General features: G+C 43.5%; 1 protein-coding gene across 5 annotated transcripts in view; it reads left to right on the forward strand.

Moving 5' to 3' along the window:
• Window positions 1-201: 201 nt before the first annotated feature.
• LOC124044090 (zinc finger MYM-type protein 2-like) overlaps window positions 202-27,977 on the forward strand; it is a 45,663-nt gene continuing 17,887 nt past the window's right edge. The window contains exons 1-9 of one of the 5 annotated variants that reach the window (XM_046363505.1): window positions 202-462; window positions 18,157-19,032; window positions 19,177-19,465; window positions 19,551-19,713; window positions 22,668-22,880; window positions 25,609-25,765; window positions 26,306-26,421; window positions 27,067-27,192; window positions 27,444-27,594. In XM_046363505.1, coding sequence (XP_046219461.1) covers window positions 18,183-19,032; window positions 19,177-19,465; window positions 19,551-19,713; window positions 22,668-22,880; window positions 25,609-25,765; window positions 26,306-26,421; window positions 27,067-27,192; window positions 27,444-27,594 — 2,065 coding nt within the window. In that variant the 5' untranslated portion in view covers window positions 202-462; window positions 18,157-18,182. Of the gene's footprint in view, window positions 463-16,285; window positions 17,147-17,583; window positions 19,033-19,176; window positions 19,466-19,550; window positions 19,714-22,667; window positions 22,881-25,608; window positions 25,766-26,305; window positions 26,422-27,066; window positions 27,193-27,443; window positions 27,595-27,977 lie in introns of those variants that run through there. The other 4 variants (XM_046363508.1, XM_046363506.1, XM_046363509.1 and 1 more) reach the window with 4 other exon arrangements.

The raw sequence follows: 27,977 nt of genomic DNA on the forward strand, positions 1-27,977 counted from the left end.
GTGATTTATGGTAATGTGCAGGTATTTGTATATGAGTTTCAGGTAGATTCATTATTCTAGACCAATTTAATTGTTAACCGCACCACTTCTGATTGAACATTGTGCGCTTGCGCGACGATGAGAAGCGAGAAGGATCCCGTTGGCAGTATCCTCCCACGCGCTGACTAGAACGTCTTTACCAGAGACGGAAGAGAAATCGAGACATTTCATAGGTTCCTTTTTTCTGGTTCATATACAGTCAATTACCTAAGTAGACCAGACCCAGCTGCTATTGCATTGGTGCCTATAGGAGAGCCACCCCTTAAGTAGACCGGAACTGTGGCAATTTTTCTCAATTGTAAACGGCCTTTATGGGATATCTTCATTTATCCACCATCTTTGGTCTTTACATTGAGGCGCATGCGTTCCCCGATTTATGTCAAGGCACAAAAGTGGCGCTTTATCGTTTCAAGCTCTACTCGGGTAAGAATTTCAGATACTTTTTATTCAAATGTTACGGTTAGTTAGTCAAAGTTTCAGCAACTAGCTATATGTCCACGGGCTCCCTTGGGTCTCCTGCTATGCTATAAAGTCGGCATTTGTGACGATTTAGCAGTACATTTGTTACCCCGCTTGAGATTTCCTCCCCCTCTCTGCCGTGGCAGGGTACTAGTTATATTGCCTCCGCTCTCTCGTATTGTTTCGCTCGCTCTCTAATGGCGGACGTGAGGCAGTGCTGCTTGCTGACGGAAGGGGGGCACATTTTTGCCCTTGCCTTGTTGAAAATGTTTAGTTACCCCCTCAGGTTTGTATCAGTGTTATAAAAAGGTCCATACTGAGAGTACATATGTTTTTAGGTCTGTCAACTATTATATTGACACAAACAGGGCAGTTTCTAGATATGTAACAGTATAGCGCCCCCTTTCGGGTGGCAACTGAACGTGTATTTTCTGTGATTGCCCTGGATAGTCTCAGGGGCAACTTTCCAATTAAACCTTTGTTACACAGGTATCACGAAAACAATACATTTGTTTTGGTTTTCAGACTGTTGTGCAAACAAGTCATGTCCACTGAATAGTAATGTGTGTTAGCGTCTGAGCACGGTGGGTTTTTCTTCTTCTAGCTAGCTAGTTAGCCTATCATCACATTGACATTTGAAGCAGGGTTGAGTGGTACTGTAGAAACGTGAATAATACTTTGCTTATACGACTAAACATCACATGGATCGCGAATAACTTGTGATATTTTTTTCTGTAATAATAATGGCGCAGTCTCTTTGGCTCGACACCAAGTTCGCCGCTAATCCATTCCGTGGAAGGCCGGGGCAGCAGGGGTGGGAACGGAACTGAACCACGTTTTGTGGTCCTCAAGTTAGCCCACAGACTCCATCTCCCCCGCTCCTCTGTTCGTCAGAGCAGCTTATCGGGTATCAATGAATTATTTGTCATCGGTCTATTGTCCACCTAAAGTTTTGGAACATTTGCTCTAAGTTATCTGAATAAAAATGATAGCATGGCGGGTTGACATCGTTATCCGGTTGTCTTGAGTGGAGCCGGAGGAGCTGTGGTCCTCGCGATTGAACAGAGGTTTTACCCGGCTTGTGTAGTCAAGGGCACGGCCTGATGGGGAGAGAGGGAGAGCTTTGGGCCAAATGTGGTAGGCTTTTTCATGTACGAGGGAGCATCAGCTATTAGTAGCCCAAACATGGGTCTTGATGGGAATAAATTATATAAATGATTTGAGTTGCATTCGCAGTCTAGCAGCAGGAATATAATAGTTTGTAATATGGCATATTCAGGTGTCTGGTAGCTGCTTCACTGTACATCATGCATCAGTCATTAACAGTGGCTTGAGCTTATATAATATGACAAAATGATAAGAGTACCAGGGACCACCTGGGGTATGATGATGGCATGGGCATGTGCTTGTCGTAATTACATCATGCCTAAGTCACTCCCCATGATTTAAATTTTGCCGTTTTAGCTGTATGCTGTGTTGCCAGTTTGCAGGTAATGTATGACACTGTGGCCTGTGAACAGTCTGTCTAATGCAGTGCTTCAGTGTTCAGTTCGAATCCCGAATGTCTCTAACCACACCTCTATTATGAGGGTAGAGGCATCATCTGATAAGTCTTGTTGGCGGAACGTTGCCTGTCCAAGCTCTTTGCAGGAAGTAGACACATGAATGAAGACCACATTCACAGTGCTGCACTGCAGTCTGGAGTCTATTTGCTCCTTGCTGTATCAGTGACTTGGTTCTAGCACATATCAACATATGGGTTGTTTTGCTATTTATTTTTGCCATTTTGACATGAATAATGCATGTTGTTACTTTTAATGTATAGAACCCACAACAACCATATGGATACTATTTAACACCTGTCCACCCCCCCTTCAACCACTATTGCAAAAGTATTGAGCATAGCTGGCAGATTGGCTTTATAAGGATGTGGAGTAGAGCCCCCACAGTCCAAATGGCTTTTGTAGAAGCCTTTTTTCAAAACATGAATAAACCGATTAGGGATCTTGAACACCACCCCACTTCATTTCCCTGTTGCATTTTCTGTCACATAAGTGTGAGAAGAAGAATTACAACAGAGAGATTGGTCAGAACTTCTGATTTCATCAAGCACGCAAACAAAAAATCTTGGAATTGAATTTATCAAATGGAAAGGAAACAACTTATTACAGTTCTTATTTCCTGAGTGGAATTAAATGGGATTTTGTCAATGTGTCACATCAGATTCAACTAGGCTACTTGATTTAGCCCCCAATTGGTAACTTTTTAAAAGGACGTGGTCCATATTATCAGGTATGCTATTAGCAATAAGCATGATAACCTGTAACCCAACTGAATCAGCATAATGGCTATAAATAAATAGGCTGAAGCATGGGATTGCCTATCTGCATTTACCCTGTTTGGCTAATCATTTGTAGAGTCCTGCATTGGGTCAGATACCCATGGGTGAGCCACAAAAAAATCAGCTGGCGGGTGGAATTAAAACATTCTTTGCGTGTGTGAGTGTTGCCAAATAAATGTACACATACGTGTTATTCAATCATTGCACCCACACTGCTTGCGCGCCTCTGCGATCGTCTGTGTGGCCAGGCGCTACAATAGAAATCGGTTCTATTTGTGATCCTCAATGCACTGAAAGTCCGGCCTCTCCCATCTCCTCATTGGTTTCTAAGAGCATATACCCACGTGCCATCTCCTCATTAGTGTTTAGCAGCATATACCCACATAAGTGATTGAAAGATGAACTGACCTCCACACTCCAGTCGTTGTAGTAATGCACTGTAAAGTTGGTTGCCAACCACCATATAAAGTCCAAAGAAGTAAAAAAGAAGCCTGAGGAAGGAGGAGAGATGACGAAACGGTAAACCAAATTCCTTTCTCATCTGCGGATTAATTGTTGGAATACAGGACATTGTGCATTTCAGGTCAAATAACAACCCAATGTTTATACATTTACATTTAAGTCATTTAGCAGACGCTCTTATCCAGAGCGACTTACAAATTGGTGCATTCACCTTACTATACCCAGGACAAATTAGCTAGCAACAGCAATCTAGCTAGCTAAATTGCCATAAATGTTTAATGCTTTTTGATCTGTCCCCAAATTAATATAATTGGTTCAGAGTTTGTTTTGATATTTCAACCTGCATGTCCTGATTGCTTCTGGTGTGGGTGAACAAAATCAACTTGCGTACGGTTTGGTCAGCAGGCTACCAGCCATGTACGCATTGAGATGTGGAGCCGGCAACTGTCCCCTATTTTGTGTGGTGCTAAAACGTTTCTAATTTGTCCATTCGCAGAGCTTATGTTCCCTCTCCCCACATGAGAATACGACACATTGCCAAGTTCACTTTCCCTGGATTGCCTAGCTCAAACAAAAATGGCTAACATAGGCCTAACCTGGAGAAATAAAAATAGTTTATGAATAGGGAATACCATCGTTGAAACATGCTGCGTGAGTAAAATCCCCCATTTGGAAGGACATTAACGGGGTAGATAAATACACACCCTGCACAAAGCTTTTGATAATTCAGTTAATTATCAGTTATTTATTACATTAATTCAGGCTTTCGTTCATTAGACCAAACGCAGGCCATATAAAGTGTAAAACCGCTACTGCTGGTAAAAGTTTGAGTGGCCTACTAAATAAATGTAGCCTATTTTTGAAGCCTATATTTGATTCTCGTAATCTCGAGAGGAAAATTTATCTCGCATAGAACAGACAACAAGCCGACTAGGCAAATAGATCAACTATCCTACTATGGGGTTGTATGATTTTTCGATTTATTACACATTTTGTTTGCAGAGGAAAAGTAAATGTAGACTGTTCCAGCATCTTCAAAGTGCGCCACGGTATAAATATTTTATCATATTCTATATTTTCTTTGGGGTGGTGCAGTACCACAGCTAAATGACTGCAGCGAAAACACGGATGTTTACTAAAAAAGAAACAGCCCTTTTTCAGGACCCCGTCTTTCAAAGATAATTTGTAAAAATCCAAATAGCTTCACAGATCTTCATTATAAAGGGTTTAAACACTGTTTCCCTTGCTTGTTCAATGAACCATAAACAATTAATGAACATGTACCTGTGGAACGGTCGTTAAGACACTAACAGCTTACAGACGGTAGGCAATTAAGGTCACAGTTATGAAAACTTAGAACACTAAAGAGGCCTTTCTACTGACTCTGAAAAACACCAAAAGAAAGAAGCACAGGGTTTCCTGCTCAGCTGCGTGAACGTGCCTCAGGCATGCTGCAAGGAGGCATGAGAACTGCAGATGTGGCCAGGGCAATAAATTGTAATGTCCGTAGCTGATCGTCCTCGCAGTGGCAGACAGGATCGGCACATCCGAGCATCACACCTGCGGGACAGGTACATGATGGCAACAACAACTGCCCGAGTTACACCAGGAACAACTGTCCGCAATAGGCTGAGAGAGGCTGGACTGAGGGCTTGTAGGCCTGTTGTAAGGCAGGTCCTCACCAGACATCACCGGCAACAACGTCACCTATGGGCACAAACCCACCGTCGCTGGACCAGACAGGACTGGCAAAAAGTGCTCTTCACTGACGAGTCACGGTTTTGTCTCACTAGGGGTGGGACAGGGATTCGCGTTTGTTGTCAAAGGAATGAGCGTTACACCGAGGCCTGTACTCTGGAACGGGATCGATTTGGAGGCTGAGGGTCCGTCATGGTCTTGGGCGGTATGTCACAGCATCATCGGACTAAGCTTGTTGTCATTGCAGGCAATCTTTACGCTGTGCTACAGGGAAGACATCCTCCTCCCTCATGTGGTACCCTTCCTGCAGGCTCATTCTGACATGACCCTCCAGCATGACAATGCCACCAGCCATACTGCTTGTTCTGTCTGATTTCCTGCAAGACAGGAATGTCAGTGGCCAGCGAAGAGCCCGAATCTCAATCCCATTGAGCACGTATGGGACCTGTTGGATCGGAGGGTGAGGGCTAGGGCCATTCCCCCCCCCCCCAGAAATGTCCGGGAACTTGCAGGTGTCTTGGTAGAAGAGTGGGGTAACATCTCACAGCAAGAACTGGCAAATCTGGTGCAGTCCATGAAGAGGAAATTCTCTGCAGTACTTAATGCAGCTGGTGGCCACACCAGATACTCACTGTTACTTTTTATTTTGATCCCCCTTTTGTTCAGGGACAAATTATTCAATTTCTGTTAGTCACTTCTCTGTGGAACTTGTTCAGTTCATGTCTCAGTTGTTGAATCTTGTTATGTTCATACAAATATTGATACATGTTAAGTTTGCTGAAAATAAAAGCTGTTGACAGTGAGAGGATTTTTTTTTTTTGCCGAGTTTATGTTGTCATAACATAATGGCCATTCAGTTGTGTTCAGCTTTGGTCTTTGGGGGTGTCAATCACAATCATAAAAGGCTGTATAACATTGACCATTCATGGCTTGACTTTAACTTTTTTAGCCACTTGTTCCTCGGGTAAGTAGGATTGATGTTTTTACTTGGCCAAAAGCTCAACTCACATCTCCAACAAAAAAAATTGTCTGTAACACCATGGGCCAAAACATTGACTGAAAATTGTGTGTATGATGCAAGGAACCACTTCAGAAAATAACCTTCATTATTATCACTGTTATTGACACAATGAAAGGCTACTGGTCTCTGATCCAATGTATTATTTCTCCTGCCGTTATGGCCTTGAGCAAGGTACTTAACCCCCCACAAAGTAAAATATTGCACTGATAGGCTACTGGACAAAACACACGTGGTCCGTCAACCCTCCATCTGGAGAGCTACTGGGTGTGCAGGCTTTTGATCCATCCCTGCTCAAACACATCAGTCAGCTTATCAAGGTCCTGTTGAGCAGCTGATTTAAAAAACTTTTTTTTTTACAATGTGGTGTGTTCGAGCAGGGCTGGAGAAAAAGCCTGCAAACCCATTAGCTCTCCTGGACTCTCTAGGAGTGTTGACCACCCTGCAACATTACAATTACAACCAAATATTTAAATGTTTTTATTAAACAATTCCCTCATTCAATGAACCAGGGATCAAATGAATAAGGTGGGCATGGTAGCTGATTAAGATGTTTATCTATTTGTAAAGTGAAAATATTCCATGTTCAGGGGAGATCTTGACAGCATAGGAGTTACTTGTCAATGAGGCTATTCAAATAATACACTGCTCAAAAAAATAAAGGGAACACTTAAACCACACAATGTAACTCCAAGTCAATCACACTTCTGTGAAATCAAACTGTCCACTTAGGAAGCAACACTGATTGACAATACATTTCACATGCTGTTGTGCAAATGGAATAGACATCAGGTGGAAATTATAGGCATTTAGCAAGACACCCCCAATAAAGGAGTTGTTCTGCAGGTGGGACCACAGACCACTTCTCAGTTCCTATGCTTCCTGGCTGATGTTTTGGTCACTTTTGAATGCTGGTGGTGCTTTCACTCTAGTGGTAGCATGAGACTGAGTCTACAACCCACACATGTGGCTCAGGTAGTGCAGCTCATCCAGGATGGAACATCAATGCGAGCTGTGGCAAGAAGGTTTGCTGTGTCTGTCAGCGTAGTGTCCAGAGCATGGAGGCGCTACCAGGAGACAGGCCAGTACATCAGGAGATGTGTAGGAGGGCAACAACCCAGCAGCAGGACCGCTACCTCCACCTTTGTGCAAGGAGGAGCACTGCCAGAGCCCTGCAAAATGACCTCCAGCAGGCCACAAATGTGCATGTGTCTGCTCAAACGGTCAGAAACAGACTCCATGAGGGTGGTAAGAGGGCCCGACGTCCACAGGTGGGGGTTGTGCTTACAGCCCAACACCGTGCAGGACGTTTGGCATTTGCCAGAGAACACCAAGATTGGCAAATTCGCCACTGGTGCCCTGTGCTCTTCACAGATGAAAGCAGGTTCACACTGAGCACATGTGACAGTCTGGAGACACCGTGGAGAACGTTCTGCTGCCTGCAACATCCTCCAGCATGACCGGTTTGGCGGTTGTCAGTCATGGTGTGGGGTGGCATTTATTTGGGGGGCCGCACAGCCCTCCATGTGCTCGCCAGAGGTAGCCTGACTGCCATTAGGTACCGAGATGAGATCCTCAGACCCCTTGTGAGACCATATGCTGATGCGGTTGGCCCTGGGTTCCTCCTAATGCAAGACAATGCTATACCTCATGTGGCTGGAGTGTGTCAGCAGTTCCTGCAAGAGGAAGGGATTGATGCTATGGACTGGCCTGTCCGTTCCCCAGACCTGAATCCAATTGAGCACATCTGGAACATCATGTCTCGCTCCATCCACCAATGCCACGTTGCACCACAGACTGTCCAGGAGTTGTCGGATGCTTTAGTCCATGTCTGGGAGGAGATCCCTCAGGAGACCATCCGCCACCTCATCAGGAGCATGCCCAGGCGTTGTAGGGAGGTCATACAGGCACGTGGAGGCCACACCACTGAGCCTCATTTTGACTTGTTTTAACCTGTTAAGTCGACCCTCTACTTTTTTGAACATTCTGTTAAAAATCGCGCAACATTTCAGCGCCCTGCTACTCAGGCCAGGAATATAGTATATGCATATGATTAGTATGTGTGGATAGAAAACACTCAGATGTTTATAAAACTGGTTAAATCACGGCTGTGACTATAACAGAACGTGCGTTTCATCGAAAAGTGCAGGAATATCTGATCACTGAAAATGGAAATAAATATCCATCCGCTACTTCAAGGAATTGTTCAGTGAATCGAATTAAATGAGGCTGAGGTTGCAGTGCCTACAGCTTCCACACGTTGTCTAGAGTCTTGTCATTTGATTCGCAATTGATTCTTGGTCTAACCGAATCAAGGGAATCGATTCTCTCCGGTCTCCGCCTGGATGTTTTGGTCCAGCTCTCCAAGACATTTTTTCGTAACAGACACCTATAGAATTGACATCGCCTCCTGATGAATTTTATCGCTTATTAACGTGTGCTAATACCTAAAGTTGCATTACAAAAGTATTTCGAAGTGTTTTGTGAAAGTTTATCGTCGACTTTTTGAATTTAAAAAAATGACGTTACGTTATGAAACGCTATTTTTTTTTCCGTTTATCACACAGTCTTCATAGATCGATATCTAGGCTATATATGGACCGATTTAATAGAGAAAAAAAAGACCCAATAGTGATTATGGGACATCTAGGAGTGCCAACAAAGAAGATGGTCAAAGGTAATGAATGTTTTATATTTTATTTGTGCGGTTTGTGTAGCGACGACTATGCTAATTATTTTTTTACGTCCCCTGCAGGTCTTTTGGGGTGTTACATGCTATCAGATAATTGCTTCTCATGCTTTCGCCGAAAAGCATTTTAAAAATCTGACTTGTTGCCTGGATTCACAACGAGTGTAGCTTTAATTCAATACCCTGCATGTGTATTTTAATGAACGTTTGAGTTTTAACTAATACTATTAGCATTTAGCGTAGCGCATTTGCATTTCCAGAGCTCTAGATGGGACGCCTGCGTGCCAGGTAGGACCAAGAGGTTAAGGACATTACATCAAAGTTGGATCAGCCTGTAGTGTGGTTTTCCACTTTAATTTTGAGTGTGACTCCAAATCCAGACCTCCATGAGTTGATACATTTGATTTCCATTGATAATTTTTGTGTGATTTTGTTGTCAGCACATTCAACTATGTAAAGAAAAAAGTATTTAATAGAAATATTTAATTCATTCAGATCTAGGATGTGTTATTTTAGTGTTCCCTTTATTTTTTTGAGTAGTGTATTTAAAAAAAACTTTGTCAGAAATACATGGCCAGTATTGAAGAGAGGAGAATCCTAGCCAATTTTGAGCACTTGCCAGACTGTTTTACAACCGGACTAGTATCCAGTATTGGTTTCATCAACTGCGTGTTGTCCATTTGCAGTTATACAGGAGTGCGGTCGAAAGATATTTTAGGACATCAAACTAGAGGTCGACCGGTTATGATTTTTCTCTGCCGATACCGATTTATTGGAGGACAAAAAAAAACAGATGCCGATTAATCGGGCGATTTTTAACATTTATTTGTAATAATGACAATCACAACAATACTGAATGAACACTTATTTTAACTTAATATACTACATAAATAAAATCAATTTAGCCTCAAATAAATAATCAAACATGTTTGGTTTAAATAATGCAAAAACAAAGTGTTGGAGAAGAAAGTAAAAGTGCAATATGTGCCATGTAAGAAAGCAAATGTTTAAGTTCCTTGCTCAGAACATGAGAACATATGAAAGCTGGTGGTTCCTTTTAACATGAGTCTTCAATATTCCCAGGTAAGAAGTTTTAGGTTGTAGTTATTATAGGACTATTTCTCTCTATACCATTTGTATTTCCTACCTGGGCTCGAACCAGGAACACAACGGCAACAGCCATCCTCGAAGCAGCGTTACCCATGCAGAGCAAGGGGAACAACTACTCCAAGTCTCAGAGAGAGTGACGTTTGAAACTCTATTAGCGTGCACCCCGCTAACTGGCTAGCCATTTCACATCACATAGTTATACCAGCCTAATCTCGGGAGTTGATAGGCTTGAAGTCATAAACAGCAGAGCTGCTGGCAAAATGCATGAAAGTGCCGTTTGAATGAATGCTTATGAGCCTGCTGGTTCCTACCATCGCTCAGTCAGACTGCTCTATCAAATCATAGACTTAATTATAACATAACACACAGAAATGTGAGCCTTAGGTCATTAATAAGGTCGAATCTGGAAACTCATCTCGAAAAACAAGACTTTTATTATTTCAGTGAAATACGGAACCGTTCCGTATTTTATCTAACGGGTGGCATCCATCAGTCTAAATATTCCTGTTACATTGCACAACCTTCAATGTTATGTCATAATTACGTAAAATTCTGGCAAATTAGTTCGCAATGATCCAGGCGGCCCAACCTGTTGCATATACCCTGACTCTGCGTGCAATGAACGCAAGAGAAGTGACACTATTTCACCTGGTTAATATTGCCTGCTAACCTGGATTTCTGTTAGCTAAATCGGCAGGTTTAAAAATATATACTTCTGTGTATTGATTTTAAGAACGGCATTGGTGTTTATGGTTAGGTACACATTGGAGCAACGACAGTCCTTTTTCGCACTGCATCGATTATATGCAACGCAGGACACGCTAGATAAACTAATATCATCAACCATGTGTAGTTATAACTAGTGATTATGATTGATTGTTTTTTATAAGATAAGTCTAATGCTAGCTAGTATCTTACCTTGGCTTCTTACTGCATTCGCGTAACAGGCAGGCTCCTCGTGGAGTGCAATGAGAGGCAGGTGGTTAGAGCGTTGGACTAGTTAACTGTAAGGTTGCAAGATTGAATCCCGGAGCTGACAAGGTAAAAATCTGTCGTTCTTCCCCTGAACAAGGCAGTTAACCCACCGTTCCTAGGCCGGCATTGTAAATAAGAATGTGTTCTTAACTGACTTGCCTAGTTTAAAAAAAAGATTTTTTTAGTGGACTGGATTATGCACTGCGTATACAAAACATTAAGAAAGCCTGCTTTTTCCATGACATAGACTGACCAGAGGAATCCAGGTGAACGCTATGATTCCTTATTGATGTCACTTGTTAAATCCACTTCAATCAGTGTAGATGAAGGGGAGGAGACGAGTTGAAGAAGGATTTTTAAGCAATGAGACAATTGAGAGATGGATTATGTCTTGCCCATTCACCCATTCAGATACAAAACATGCCTTTGAAGGGGGAATGGTGGCCAGGCACACCGTTTTTTTTTTACCCCTTTTTCTCCCCAATTTCGTGGTATCCAATTGTTTTTAGTAGCTACTATCTTGTCTCATCGCTACAACTCCCGTACGGGCTCGGGATAGACGAAGGTTGAAAGTCATGCGTCCTCCAATACACAACCCAACCAAGCCACACTGCTTCTTAACACAGTACCATCCAACCCGAAAGCCAGCTGCACCAATGTGTCGGAGGAAACACCGTGCAACTGCGCCCGGCCCGCCACAGGAGTCGCTGGTGCGCGATGAGACAAGAATTTCCCTTCCGGCCAAACCCTCCCTAACCCGGACGACGCTAGGCCAATTGTGCGTCGCCCCACGGACCTCCCGGTCGTGGCCGGTTACGACAGAGCCTGGGTGCGAACCCAGGGTCTCTGGTGGCACAGCTGGCGCTGCAGTACTGCGCCCTTAACAACTGCGCCACCCGGGAGGCCGCCAGGCATACCGTTTTTTGTCAAGAACTGCAACAATTTCCCATGTGTATCAAGACTGGTCCACCACCCAAAAGACTTCCAGCCAACTTGAAACAACTGTGGGAAGCATTGGAGTCAACATGAGCCAGGATCCCAATGGAACATTTGACACCTTGTGGAGTCCATGCCCCAACGAATGGAGGCTGTTGTGAGGGCAAAAGGGCCGTGTGAAACTCAATATTAGGAAGGTTTTTCCTAATATTTGGTATACTCTGTACATGGACCCAAACTGGAGAATGAGTGTAGCCAGGTTGTGCTACATTTCTCCTCCGGGTTTGGCACCTAGTGCCTCGTACTGAACGTGACCCTGATGTCTACAGAGTAAAACCAACCTCCATGGTATTCTCCTGATCATTACGGGTCAGTAACCAAAGGTGCTGCATCTCTTGGCAACAGAGTTGGTAAAGGTGGACAAGGGGCGAGGAGTGAGACAGTTGAGACTGAAGTGCGACCGATATGAGATTTTTGGGACCCATACTGATTTTAAGGGAGGCTTAAGTTACGATGTATCTACCGATATATGTTTTTTTTAGAGGTGGAATGAAAAACCAACCTTTTTTTAAAGGCCCCCCCCCCCTTCAGAGGAAGTTGCTGCGACTATTTCGACCTAATTCCTTTCCTAGTGCAGAAATGCTCATTTAGTTCCACCCTCGGAACACAGACAGACATATGGCTCCTTATAAATATTGATTAATCGGGCGTACACATCTCCACCTTGCAACATGTGCACAGCACATGCGGTCTCTGACAGCCCGCACTCCGTGATTTGTAAACAAACCCAACAGGCAGGCTCAGGGAAGCTTAGCTATGGAGCACAGCACTGTTAAACTGTTAATGGTAACGTTAGCTACGACATGGTGAATGACAATCCACTCTCCTCCTCCCTCGTCTGCAACGGAATTTAATGATCAAGGATGAATACAGAGTTTAGCAGTAATACTGGAGTTTTACCAGCAAAGCTAGAGGTTAGCTAACCTAGCTACTCCCTGGACTAAAAAAGCTAGCTAACTACCGGTAACTATTAGCAACTGTGGATAATTGGTTACAAAGCAGCAGCGCCCCTTGCATTAAGGCGTTCGAAAAATATATATAGTTTATTAGGTACACCCATCTAATACCTGGTTGGAACCCCCTTTACCCCCGGAACAGCCTGAATTCTTTGGACATGGATTCTATAAGGTGTTGGAAATGTTCCACAGGGATGTTGGTCCATGCTGATGCGATGGCATCACAAAGTTGCGATGGCATCATGCTGAGAACAGCCCGTTCCATCTCATCCCAAAGATGCTCTATTGGGTTTGGTCAGCAACAATGTGCAGATACGCTATGGCGTTCATTCATTGCTTAATTGGTATCAAGGGACCTAACGTGCCAGGTAAACATTCCCCACACCAGTACACCACCACCACCAGCCTGTACTGTTGACACCAGGCAGGATGGGTCCATGGGCTCATGCTGCTTACGCCAAATCCTGACTCTGCTGTCAGCATGACGCAACAGGAACCGGGATTCGTCGGCTCAGGCAATGTTTTTCCACTCGTCTATTGTCCAGTGTTGGTGAAGCCGCTTCTCCTTGTTTTTAGCTGATAGGAGTGGAACCCGGTATGGTCGTCTGCTGCAATAGCCCATACTTGACAAGGATCGACGAGTTGTGTGTTCCGTGATGCTGTTCAGCGCACCACTGTTATACTGTGCCATTATTTTGTATGTTTGTGGCCCGCCTGTTAGCTTGCATGATTTTAGTTGGTTATGTAAACCTCATTAGAACAGGCATTGAATGATAAACAGAACAAAACGTGGTACCATTCAGTGATATTTTTCAAAAACAATTTAATCCACATCCTCACTTGGTCAGTATTACAATATTGCTGCTTGCTCAGCCCCTGTCCTAGGTCTGCATCACACAGCCCGGGAGGACTCAGTCCTGTAAGACACATGATACACATAGTCTGGTCCATACATTACCCACTGTGCACATAAACACCTTGGTCAAGCCACCCATGATTGTCCAGTCTTGTTGTTGTCCTGACTCTACTTTACTTGACCTTGGTGGTGTATGGATTTTAGCAGGGTTGGGCAATCATGCACAATGACCTGATTTGCATTTTTTGGGAGAGAGAATCCTCTCTTCTGGGCGTGTGTGAGCTATGATGTTATTTTCAGTGGCAGGCCTGCACTCTGGGCAAACTTCAGTGAGGCTGTTGACTCCTGAAACACAGACACAAAGGTGGAGTTAGTGAAAAGTCACAGTCTGTCAGTCATGGATCAATGTATAGCCTAAGTTCTATGAGCTTGACAATGACATACTCAAGCATTCTTTGTGGAGAGGAAGGTGTCTGGCCATTTTAACTTTATTTAACTAGGCAAGTCAGTTAAGAACAAATTGTTATTTACAATGACTGCCTAAGAACAGTGGGTTAACTGCCTTGTTCAGGGGCAGAACAACAGACTTTTACCTTGTCAGCTCAGGGATTCAATTTAGCCACCTTTCGGTTACTGGCCCAACACTCTAACCACTAGGCTACTTGCCGCCCCATGGATTCACTTCTGTGGCCATGCATAGCAGAGGGGGGTTGGGGATGGGTAGCCTAAGATAAAATGGCACATAAGCAGCAACTATATTAGTTCTCACATTTTGGTGGCTGTTGGAATGTTATTCTTCTAAACACAGAAGTGCAACATTGCGGGATTAACTCATTTCACCAGCTATATACACTAGAGGTCGACCGATTATGATTTTTCAACGCCGATACCGATTATTGGAGGACAAAAACCTGATACCGGTTAATCGGCCGATTTTAAGAAAAAAATATAGATATATATACAGTGCCTTGCGAAAGTATTCGGCCCCCTTGAACTTTGCAACCTTTTGCCACATTTCAGGCTTCAAACATAAAGATATAAAACTGTATGTTTTTTTGTGAAGAATCAACAACAAGTGGGACACAATCATGAAGTGGAACGACATTTATTGGATATTTCAAACTTTTTTAACAAATCAAAAACTGAAAAATTGGGCGTGCAAAATTATTCAGCCCCCTTAAGTTAATACTTTGTAGTGCCACCTTTTGCTGCGATTACAGCTGTAAGTCGCTTGGGGTATGTCTCTATCAGTTTTGTACATCGAGAGACTGAATTTTTTTCCCATTCCTCCTTGCAAAACAGCTCGAGCTCAGTGAGGTTGGATGGAGAGCATTTGTGAACATGTGGCAAAAGGTCGCAAAGTTCAAGGGGGCTGAATACTTTCGCAAGGCACTGTATATAAAAAAGTTGTATTTGAAATAATGACAATTACAACAATACTGAATTAACACTTATTTTAACTTAATATAATACATCAATAAAATCAATTTAGCCTCAAGTAGATAATGAAACATGTTCAACTTGGTTTACATAATGCAAAAACAAAGTGTTGGAGAAGAACGTAAAAGTGCAATATGTGCAATAACGTTTCAGTTCCTTGCTCAGAACATGAGAACATATGAAAGCTGGTGGTTCCTTTTAACATGAGTCTTCAATATTCCAGATAAGAAGTTTTAGGTTGTAGTTATTATAGGACTATTTCCCTCTATACCATTTGTATTTCATTAACCTTTGACTATTGGATGTTCTTATAGGCACTTTGGTATTGCCAGTGTAACAGTATAGCTTCCGTCCCTCTCCTCGCTCCTCCCTGGGCTCGAACCAGCAACCCAATGACAACAGCCACCACATCGAAGCAGCATTACCCATGCAGAGCAAGGGAAACAACCACCCAAGGCTCAGAGGGAGTGAAGTTTGAAACGCTATTAGCGCGCGCTAACTAGCCAGCCATTTCACTTCGGTCACACAAGCCTCATCTCGGGAGTCGATAAACAGCGCAATGCTTGACGCACAACGAAGAGCTGCTGGCAAAACGCACGAAAGCTCTGTTTGAATTCATGTTTACGCGCCTGCTTCTGCCTACCACCGCTCAGTCAGATACTTAGATACTTGTATGCTCAGTCAGATTATATGCAACACAGGACACACTAGGTAATATCATCAACCATGTGTAGTTAACTAGTGATTATGATTGATTGTTTTTTATAAGATAAGTTTAATGCTAGCTAGCAACTTACCCTGGCTCCTTGTGGAGTGCAACGAGAGAGAGGCAGGTCGTTATTGCGATGGACTAGTTAACTGTAAGGTTGCAAGATTGTATCCCCCGAGCTGACAATGTGAAAATCTGTCTTTCTGCCCCTGAACGAGGCAGTTAACCTACCATTCCTAGGCTGTCATTGAAAATAAGAATGTGTTCTTAACTGACTTGCCTAGTTAAATAAAGATTAAATAAAGGTGTTAAAAAAATGGCGCCCAAAAATACAGATTTCCGATTATGAACACTCCAAATCGGCCCTAATTAATCGGCCGACCTCTAATATACCCCCAATCTCTCATATTCGATAAAACAATTATGTTTTGTCCTTACAACTTTACCTGAACTGTAGTTTTTTTTAAATATTTTTTTTTACCTTTATTTAACCAGGCAAGTCAGTTAAGAACATATTCTTATTTTCAATGACGGCCTGGGAACAGTGGGTTAACTGCCTGTTCAGGGGCAGAACGACAGACCTTGTCAGCTCGGGGGTTTGAACTCGCAACCTTCCGGTTGCTAGTCCAACGCTCTAACCACTAGGCTACGCTGCCGTTTTTATATTACTTTTTATATTACTTTGCAGTATTTTGTGTCACATTGGCCAGCAAGCACACATTCCCTTTGATAGCTATGTTTATTACTCTGGAGACAACTTGCAGTTTTAGAGAGAGCTTTGTGTTTTGTAACATGAAAACGGTGTAGTCACTTTAGTACTGGTAAAGCAGTGATTTACTCGGTGCCTTCAGAAAGTATTCACACCCCTTGAGTTTTTCCACATTTTGTTGTGTTATAGCCAGAATATAAAATGTGATTTTTTTCTTCTCACTGGCCTACATACAATACCCCATAATGTCAGTGGAATTATGTTTTTAGACATGTTTACAAATTAATGAAAAGCTGAAATGTCAGTGCAATATTTTACTTTGTGGGGGGTCGATAAATATTCAACACCTTTGTTTTGGCAAGCCTAAATAAATTCAGGAGTAAACATTTGCTAAAGTCACGTAATAAGTTGCATGGATTCACTCTGTGTGCAATAATAATGTTTAACAATTATATATATCTTTTTTTGTGTTTTACCCTCTTCTTCTCCCCAATTTGATCTCGTCTCATCGCTGCATCTCCCCAACGGGTTTGGGAGGCGAAGGTCGAGTCATGTGCCCCCTGAAACATGACCCTCCGAACCGCGCTTCTTAACACCTGCCTGCTTAACCCGGAAGCCAGCCAATTGTGCTCCACCCTATGGGACTCCCGATCACAGCCAGTTGTGATACAGCCCAGGATCGAACCCGGGTCTGTAGTGACACTTCTAGCACTGCAATGCAGTGCCTTAGACCGCTGCCCCACTCGGGAGGCCCCCTTAACTTGATTTTTTAATGACTGCCTAATTTCTGTATCCCACACATACAATTAAGGTCCCTCAGTCGAGCAGTGAATTTCAAGCACAGATTCAACCACAAAGACCAGGGAGGTTTTGCAATGCCTTGCAAAGAAGGGCATCTATTGGTAGATGGGGAAAAAACAAACATTGAATATACCTTTGAGCATGGTGAAGTTATTAATTACACTTTGGATGGTGTATCAATACACCCAGTCACTACAAAGATGCAGGCGTCCTTCCTAACTCAGTTGCCGGAGAGGAAGAAAACCGCTCAGGGATTTCACATTGAGGCCAATGGTGATTTTTAAATAGTTACAGAGTTTAATGGCTGTGATAGGAGAAAACTGAGGATGAATCAACAACATTGTAGTTACTCCACAATACTAACCTAATTGACAGAGTGAAAAGAAGGAAGCCTGTACAGAATAAAAATGGATATTTTTAAAGTCACTGAAGTAAAACCGAGAAAAATGTCCTTTATGTCCTGAATACAAAGCGTTATGTTTGGAGCAAATCCAACACAACCCATCAGACTACTGTAGATATTTTCAGGCATGGTGGCTGCATCGTGATATGGGTATGCTTGTCATCGGCAAGGACTAGGGAGAATAGAGCTAAGCACAGGCAAAATCCTAGAGGAAAACATGGTCCCGTCTGCTTTGCACCAGACACTGGGAGACAAATTCACCTTTCAGTAGGACAATAAACGAAAACACAAATATGCACACAAATATTACCTGTGTTTTACCTGAGCTCTTAATGATTATTTTGTAATCAACCAGGTAGCCTAAACAGAGGTTGGCATTGTTCCTATTTCTTCACATACATACAGCTTGTACCTGGGATACCTGCACTCAACATGTTTATCATGGACTAGGCATATGGTAGGTTAGTCCTAATAACGTGTGCTGTGTTTGTGTAGGTGCAGGACAGGTGGTAGCAGCCTAAATGATGGATGGGGAATTGGAGCCCAAGCCTGGGGTAGTGGAGGGGAGCACAACCCAAGCCCCAGAAGAGGAACCCATGGACACAGACACCACTCGCTCCTCAGAGAAAACCACACCCCCCACTGGATCCCAGGCTCCCGTCACCACGGTAACAGGGGAACCCTCCAGGGTTCCGGAGAACAATGACAATGATGATGATGTGGTGCTGGTGGAAGAGGCCCCATCTCCCTCAGTGAAACAGCCCCCCACCCCCTCTGCTACTCCCCCTTCCCATGCTGGCACCCCTGCAGACTGCACTGAGCCCCGCCCCTCAGAAACCGAAACCACGGCAACGGTAAACATGACAACCACCACAGCAGCAGCAGCCCCCTTCAAAAAAAACAGTCCACCTGCCACCTCATCAGCACCATCCACAGAGCCCATCGTCATTGACGATGAGGAGGATCCCGGGCACAGAGGCTCTTTACTGGCCACAGCCGGAGGCCCCTCTTCGTACAGCGGCGGTATCCTGAGCAGCACGGAGCCGGACTCTGAGATTAAGATTGGCAACGTCACAACGCTGGGGCCCTCTGCCTCTGCTACAGCAGCCGATCCAGTGGCAGAGCCTGAGAGGGACATGAATCTGATGATCACCAGTGTGACGTCCCTGCAAGGCGGGGTGGGGGTAGGGGGGTCGGGTGTAGCGGAGAAGGGCTTGCAGATTAGCAGCACCTTCAGTTTGAACCCTGAGGCCCGGAGCTCCATCAGCACTACCAGGCTCCCGGCCACTTTCAACCCTGGCAGGGTCAGCAACACCTCCACCACTAGTCAGCCTGTACAGAACGGAGACACAGGAACCCACCAGAGGCCTGGTAGTAAACACAAAGGCATATGGTTTTAACACTATTGTGCTGAACCATTCTATGCTGTTTTACAGCTTCTTTTCACATTGCACCTGTTATGTTGTTTCTTCAGGTCTGCTAAACTTTGTTTGTTTGTGTTTTTTCTCTCCACAGATTCGTGGATATCCCAGTCGGCCTCGTTCCCACGGAACCAGAAACAGACGGGGGTGGACTCTCCGTCGCCAACCGCCTCTCTGCCCAAACCGCCCGGCCCCTCCCCCTCAGGCTCCCAGAACCCCCCTCGCACTGTCAAGGTGACCTGCGCCAATTGTAAGAAGCCGCTGAAGAAAGGCCAGACGGCCTACCAGCGGAAAGGATCCACTCACCTGTTCTGTTCCACCACCTGCCTCTCTGCCTTCTCACACAAACCCACCCCCAAGAAGAGCTGCACCATGTGCAAAAAGTAAGAAGAGGAGTCGCTGTGTGTGTTGATATATCAAATGTTCTACTTTATTTCTAGTGTGTGTGTGTTAACGTGTGTCTTCCAGGGACATCACTACAATGAAGGGCACGATAGTGGCACAGGTGGACTCCAGTGAGTCGTTCCAGGAGTTCTGCAGTACAGGCTGTCTGGGAGCCTACGAGAACAAGCAGAACCCACCCAAGTCCTCTCTCAAAACCAAGTGCACTGTGTGCGGAAAGCTCACTGAGGTCAGTGCAACACACTACACCAGGGATGGGCAACTTTGATGGGAGTGGGGGCCACAGAAAATCTGCGTACCCCCCCACCACATTGCGAGCAAAACATTTTAGCAGCCCCTCTCTTGACAGCGGAGAGAACATTTTTATGTTTTAGAGTTAATATTTTAGAGTTAATATAATATCTGAGTGAGACTGTCTAACAAAATGAATGGGGTCCCCGGGCTGGGAATTTGACCATGATTACTTGGATTAGGGATGGTCAAATTTGATGGGGGCGGGGGCCACAAAAAAACTGAACTCATTAGGGGCCGCAGTGGCTCGCAGCACGATTTTCGTTGGCCGGTAATAGCTGGCCTTCTTCTCTGGGAGAAGAATAAAACATAATAAATATAACATATAACATATAAAACATTTAGAAAACATACACTTAATTGTTTGAAATCTGAAATGTTATTATAAGGTATGTCTTACCTTGCTTCAAAGTAGCCCAGCCAAAATCAGACCATATCCGAGGAGGCAATTCTTTTATACAAACTTTCTTTCATTGTCCTGTAGCTGAAGGCACAATCCTAGTCATATTAGCAACCAATGCTAGTTGTTGCATATTAGATCTCCCCTCTTTAAAATGTTCTAACGGATTGCATGTTTAGTGCCCTTTTGACACAGTGTGCCAGTGGCCATCGAAGGTGAGCATTTGCCCACTGAGTCGGTTACGATGCCGTACTGCAGTCAGACATCTGTGGCATTGTGGCATTGTGTTGTGTGACAAAACTGCACATTTTAGACTGGCCTTTTATTGTCCCCTGCACAAGGTGCACCTGTGTAATGAGCATTCTGTTTAATCAGCTTCTTGATATGCTACACCTGTCAGCTGGAAGGATTATATTGGCAAAGGAGAAATGCTCACTAACAGGGATGTAAACAAATTTGTACACCGCATTTAAGAAAAAAAAGCTTTTAAAATGCATGGAACATTTGTGGGATCTTTTATTTCAACTCATGAAACATGGGACCAACACTTCAAATCAAAACACATTTTATTTGTCACTTGCGCCGAATACAACCTTACAGTTATATGCTTATTTACAAGCCCTAAACCAACAATGCAGTTTTTTTTAAAGTGCTAATAAAGTATTGACTAAAATAAACTGAAGTAAAAAAGTAACTAAATAAAAAACAAGAAAAATAACTAATAATTAAGGAGCAACAATAAAATAACAGTAGTGAGGCTATATACAGGGGTACCGTTACAGAGTCAATGTGCACAGGTTAGTTGAGGTAATTATGATAAGTTGTAGTGGTAAAGTGACTATGCATGGATAATAAACAGAGTAGCAGCAGTGAAAAAATGGGGCGGGACAATGCTAATAGTCCAGGTAGCCATTTGATTAGCTGTTCAGGACTCTTATGGCTTGGGGGTAGAAGCTTTTAAGAAACCTTTTGGACCTAGAATTGGCACTCCGGTACCGCTTGCCGTGCGGTAACAGAGAGAACAATCTATGACTAGGGTAGCTGGAGTCTTTGACCATTTTTAGGGCCTTCCTCTGACACCGCCTGGTATAGAGGTCCTGGATGTCAGGAAACTTGGCCCCAGTGATGTACTGGGCTGTATGCACGACCCCCTGTAGTGCCTTGCGGTCTGAGTCCGAGCAGTTGCCATACCAGGCGGTGATGCAACCAGTCAGAATGGTTCAGCTGTAGAACTTTTTGAGGATCTGAGGACCCATGCCAAATCTTTTCCATCTCCTAAGGGGGAATAGGCATTGTCGTGCCCTCTTCACAACTGTCTTGGTGTGTTTGGACCATGATAGTTTTATGGTGATGTGGACACCAAGGAACTTAAAGCTCTCAACCTACTCCACTACAGCCCCGTTGATGAGAATGGGGATGTGCTTGGTCCTCCTTTTCCTGTAGTCCATGTTGAGTTTATATTTTTGTTCAGTGTATATGTAATTAAAATTTGCATTAAAGTCTGGCACCTCCCTCCTGTCAGCACCGGTCTGGACATTACAAACTGTAGCCAATACACATAGGCTATCACCTAGACTTTGACATGTAGGCAAATTATTTATGTACATTTACATGCACTTTTTTGTTTTTCTAAACAGCTTGTGGTTTTCAAATCAATTGAATTGGCTATTTTGGTTAATGGCCTTGGTGCCTTAGCAGATGGCCTTGGTGCCTTAGCAGATGGCCTTGGTGCCTTAGCAGATGGCCTTGGTGCCTTAGCAGATGGCCTTGGTGCCTTAGCAGATGGCCTTGGTGCCTTAGCAGATGGCCTTGGCGCCTTAGCAGATGGCCTTGGCGCCGTAGCAGATGGCCTTGGCGCCCTAGCAGACGGCCCTGGCGCCCTGGCAGATGCCTTGGTGCCCTAGCAGATGGCGTTGGTGCCCTAGCAGATGGCCTTGGTAGGCTGGCAGATTAGGCACCTCTTGAAGGCCAAATGGCACACCCTTAAGAAAAACTATTGATTCAGAATCAAATGTTGAAATTGCACCTTGTGTAGTCTCTAACTCTCAACAGTAAGTTGAGACAATGACTGAGTTCCTAAAAATAAAAAATACACATTTTTTTGTAGGGGTGGAAATTGATCCATAGGCCTAGAAAAGGGGGCCCATCAATGACTTAGATCAAAAGAAGTGGGTAGGGGTCGATTTGGACAGAGTATATTCCACTCACTCTCCCTCCAACATGGCTGCCGACGGCACAGTTTCTCATCCACTGTGTATGTCCAAGCCTTGAGCCTGGTGTCCATGGTTACTGCACGGAAAACAGTTGGCATCAAAATGGAGGGTGTTTCCCATCTGACCATGGAACAGTTTATAAACAACCACAACAATATCAACCAGCCACCAGCTAGAATCTCACACCGATCTCACCCATTGCCTGTGTATTCATTCAATATGATTGAATTTTCACACGTTATTATAAATCATTCTTTCTATTCCTTTTCCTCATATCAGATCCGCCATGAGGTGAGCTTCAAGACGGTCACCCATAAAATATGCAGCGATGCCTGTTTCAACCGTTACCGCATGGCCAACGGGCTCATCGTGAACTGCTGTGAGCAGTGTGGTGAATACCTGCCCAGCCGCGCCACTGCTAACCACTTTCTCATCATTGACGGCAAGCAGAAACGCTTCTGCTGCCAGAACTGTATGCAGGATTACAAGCAGGTAAAAGCTAGTCAGAACTGTATCAGGGATTACAAGCAGGTAACAGCTAGAATGTATCAGGGATTACAAGCACATAACAGACAGTCAGAAGTATATCAGGGATTACAAACCGGTAACAGACAGTCAGGAGTGTATGCAGGATTACAAACGGGTAACAGCCAGTCAGAACTGTATGCTGGATTACAAACAGGTAACCACTAGAATGTATCAGGGATTAGAAGCACATAACAGACAGTCAGAAGTGTATCAGTGATTACAAGCAGGTAACATACAGTCACATGTGTATCAGGGATTACAAGCAGGTAACATACAGTCAGAAGTGTATCAGGGATTACAAGCAGGTAACATACAGTCAGAAGTGTATCAGTGATTACAAGCAGGTAACATACAGTCAGATGTGTATCAGGGATTACAAGCAGGTAACATACAGTCAGATGTGTATCAGGGATTACAAGCAGGTAACAGACAGTCAGAAGTGTATCAGGGATTACAAGCAGGTAACAGTCAGAACTGTATCAGGGATTAAAAGCAGGTAAAAGCCAGTCATAACTGTATCAGGGATTACAAGCAGGTAATAGATAGAATATGTCAGGGACTACAAGCACATAACAGAGAGTCAGAACTTTAGAAATGCTGATGATCCAGATACTCAAATAGCCTAAAGATGGCCAGTTATATTGCTTCTTTTACCAGGACAACAGTTTTCAGCTGTGCTAACATAATTGCAAAAGGGTTTTCTAATGATCAATTAGCCTTTTAAAATGATCAACTTGGATTAGCTAACACAACGTGCCAATGGAACACAGAAGTGATGGTTGGTGATAATGGGCCTCTGTATGCCTATGTAGATATTCCATAAAAAATCACAGTTTCCAGTTACAATAGTCATTTACAACATTAACCATGTCTACACTGTATTTCTAATCAATTTTGATGTTATTTTAATGGACAAAAAAATAGAAATGTCCTTATTTTTGAAAGAAAAGCTAAGTGACTCCAAACTTTTGAACAGTAGTGTAGTAGTGTTATCCATCTACACACAATACCCCATAATGACAGAGTGAAAACATGCTTAATATTTTTTTGCAAATGTATTGCAGATGAAATACAGAAATATCTCATTTACATAAGTATTCACACCCCTGAGTCAATACTTTGTAGAAGCACCTTTGGCAGTGATTAAAGCTGTGAGTCTTTCTGGATAAGTTCCTTAAAACCTTTCAAAACATGGATTGTGCAACATTTGCCCATTATTCTTTTCAAAATTCTTCAAGCTCTGTCAAATTGGTTGTTGATCATTGCTCGACAACCATTTTCAGGTTTTGACATATATTTTAAAGTAGATTTAAGAGTCAACTCTAACTCGGCCACTCAGGAACATTCACGGTCTTCGTGGTAAGCAACTCCAGTGTAGATTTGACATTGTGTTTTAGTTTATTGTCCTGCTGAAAGGTTAATTAATCTTCCAGTGTCTGGTGGAAAGGAGACTGAACAAGGTATTCCTCTAGGATTTTGTCTGTGCTGAGCTCCATTCCTTTTATTTTTTTATCCTGAAAATCTACCCAGTCCTAAACGATGACAAGCATACCCATAAGATGATGCAGTCACCACTATGCTTGGAAATATGGAGAGTGGTACTCAGTAATGTGTTGTATTGGATTTGCCCCAAACATAACGCTTTTTATTCAGGACAAAAAGTTCATTGCTTTGCCACATTTCTTTTCAGTATTACTTTAGTGCCTTGTTGCAAACAGGATGTATGTTTTGGAATATTTTTTATTCTGTGCAGGCTTCCTTCATTCATTCTGTCAATTAGGTCAGTTTCGTGGCGTAACTACGATGTTGGTCCATCCTCAGTTTTCTCCTATCACAGCCATTAAACTCTGTAACTGTTTTAAAGTCACAATTGGCCTCATGGTGAATTCCCTGAGCGGTTTCCTTCTTATCCAGCAACTAAGTTAGGAAGGACACCTGCCACTTTTTAGTGACTGGGTGTATTGATGCATCATCCAAAGTGTAATGAATAACTTCACCATGCTCAAACCCATCTACCAATAGGTGCCCTTTTTTGCAAGACATTGGAAAATCTCCCTGGTCTTTGTGGTTGAATCTGTGTTTGAAATTCACTGCTCGACTGAGGGACCTTACAGATAATTGTATGTCAAAAATCATGTTTAACACTATTATTTGAGTCGATGCAATTTATTATGTGGCTTGTTAAGTTAATTAGTACTTCTGAATGTATTTAGGCCATAACAAAAGGGTTGAATACTTATTGACTCAAGACATTTCCGCTTTTCATTTTTTATTCATTTCTGAACATTTCCCCCAAAAATATTACACTTTGACATTATGGGGTATTTTATATAGGCCAGTGACCACAACATTTACATTTAAGTCATTTAGCAGACGCTCTTATCCAGAGCGACTTACAAATTGGTGCATTCACCTTGTGACATCGAGTGGAACAGTCACTTTACAATAGTGCATCTAAATCTTAAAGGGGGGGGGTGAGAGGGATTACTTATCCTATCCTAGGTATTCCTTAAAGAGGTGGGGTTTCAGGTGTCTCCGGAAGGTGGTGATTGACTCCGCTGTCCTGGCGTCGTGACATCATCTCAATTTAATCCATTTAAAATTCAGGCTTGAGCACAGCAAAAACTGGAAAAATTTGAGGGGTATGAATACTTTCTGATGGCAATGTATTTGTATTCCCTTATTCCTCTAGCCCCACTCTAAGATGACAATGTGTACTGGCTGTAGTGCCATGGTCCGGTCTAGTGAAGTCACTCACTGCATCGGGGCCAGCGGCACCATGGAACCATACTGCTCCACAGCCTGCATGAACAAGACCAAGATCGCCAGCACCGCTACCACTGTCCTCGGTTAGTATTTGTTTATACCTCACCATCAGTGCATCACTGTCCTCAATTTTCACGTTTTTACTTAGATTATAGTTCAACTTTCTGAATTTAACCCTGTCTCACACATTTACATTTTAGTCATTTAGCAAACACTCTTATCCAGAGCGACTTACAGGAGCAATTAGGGTTAAGTGCCTTGCTCAAAGGAACATTGACTGATTTTTCACCTAGTCTGCTCAGGGATTTGAACCAGCAACTTTTCAGTTGCTGGCCCAACGCTCTTAACCGCTAGGCTACCTGCCACATATTAGTGCACTGCCACTCTCACTCTCCAGTGAGCCCACATCTTACGTCATTCACACTGACTGTTGGTGTGGTTTCTTTGATGTGTGGAGTTTGGTAGTTGAAGTTGTATCATTTTCTTCTGTGTACATATGCGTTGGCGTGTGGGTGCAGTATAGCAAGTACAATTATAATGGTGCTGGTACTTACAGTACCTACATTTGATCATACCGTGTGTAGGAAGGTTATGTGTCAAGGGGTGTTTTTGTTCCTTTGCAGACTCGGAGCCCACATGCCACTCCTGTAAGAAGACATCGTTACCTCAGTACCAGGCCACGCTGCTTGAGGGGAATGTCCTAAACTTCTGCAGCTCAACGTGTGTCACCAAGTTTCAGGTATGTACTGACTCCTTTCTTTTTTTAAATCTCACCTTGTTAACCAGGACAAAACATTTGAATAAGAATTATAAAAGCCTACTGACAGTTAGGTTTCACGTTCGAAAGAACATGTCTAGCCTCCCGAGGGGCGCAGTGGTCTAAGGCACTTCATTGCAGTGCAAGCTGTGCCACAGAGATCCTGGTTGGAGTCCATATTGGCCCAGTGCCGTCTGGGTTAGGGGAGGGTTTGGCTGGGAGGGATGTTCTTGTCCCATCGCGCACTAGTGACTACTGTTTCGGGCCGGGCGCAATGCACGCTGACAGGTTCTCCAGGTGTAATGCTGTTTCCTCTGACACATTGGTGTGGATGGCTTCCGGGTTAAGCAGGCATTGTGTCAACCAGTGCAGCTTGGCGGGGTTGTGTTTCGGGGGATGCACGGCTCTCGAACTTCGCCTCTCCCAAGTCCGTACAATACGATAGTTGCAGCAATAGGACAAGACTACCAGTTGGATACCACGAAATTGGGGAGAAAAAGGAGTAAATAAAAATAAGAAAGAACATGTCTTGTGCAGTGCAACTAAACAATTAAGAAGTCCCTCAGTTTCTGGTTACCTTATCTAGTTTCCTGCAGCTCAAGGAAATGTTTCTTTCTCTCTCTTCAGAATGCAAACATTCAAACAGTAACCAATGGACAGACTCCCCTGTCTACAACGAACCACAACATCCAGCTCAAATGTAATTACTGTCGAGGAGCATTCAGCCTGAAGCCTGAAACCCTGGAGTGGGAGGTACATTCAATTTGTGGTCATGAACTTGGTTTATATAACACAATTATATTATATTTTTAGTTTGATTTTTGATTTTATTTTTTATTTTTTTAATTGAGCATTAAAGTTAATTGTACACCTTTTCTGTTGAAGTCTGTGAGTGTACATGCTCAACCTCTCCTTCTGTGTCCAGGATATATATCAAGTGGTCAAGCCTCAATTAAATATGAGGGAGCATTTAACATTGTGTGGGTATGTATTTTTCCCCCCAGGATAAAGTGTACCAGTTCTGCAGTAAGATATGTTGTGAGGACTACAAGAAGCTGCACTGCATCGTCACCTTCTGCGAGTACTGCCAAGAGGAGAAGACGCTCCACGAGACAGTCAAGTTTTCTGGGGTCAAGAGGCCCTTCTGCAGCGAAGGTCTGACAATGCCCTCACTCCCAAATCTGTGTCCTTGTCAGCTAGTCTGTTTTGATTGGGGGAGAGAGAGAACCCAGAGTGAATAATACTTGTCCTCATCCCATATTTCTCCATGTCCCTGACATGTTCTGCCACTAGCCTGGGCACTTTAGCCTAATGCTGGGCAATAGGTCAAAGGAATTCAAATCATTCTCATTTATGTTTTTTTGCGTGATGTCCCAAATGCCTATATTACAAGAATCAAGTTTTGTTGTATTTTTTGTTTTATGTCCGCTTGTCTCCTTCTCTCCTTCTGTGCTGCACGCACCTTCCCATTTACACCATAGATCTGTATATAATGATGAGATGCACATCATTGACTTCCGGCGCCGACAGAGATGGCC

The sequence above is a fragment of the Oncorhynchus gorbuscha genome, linkage group LG09, assembly GCF_021184085.1.
Source record: "Oncorhynchus gorbuscha isolate QuinsamMale2020 ecotype Even-year linkage group LG09, OgorEven_v1.0, whole genome shotgun sequence".
Classification (NCBI taxonomy): domain Eukaryota; kingdom Metazoa; phylum Chordata; class Actinopteri; order Salmoniformes; family Salmonidae; genus Oncorhynchus; species Oncorhynchus gorbuscha.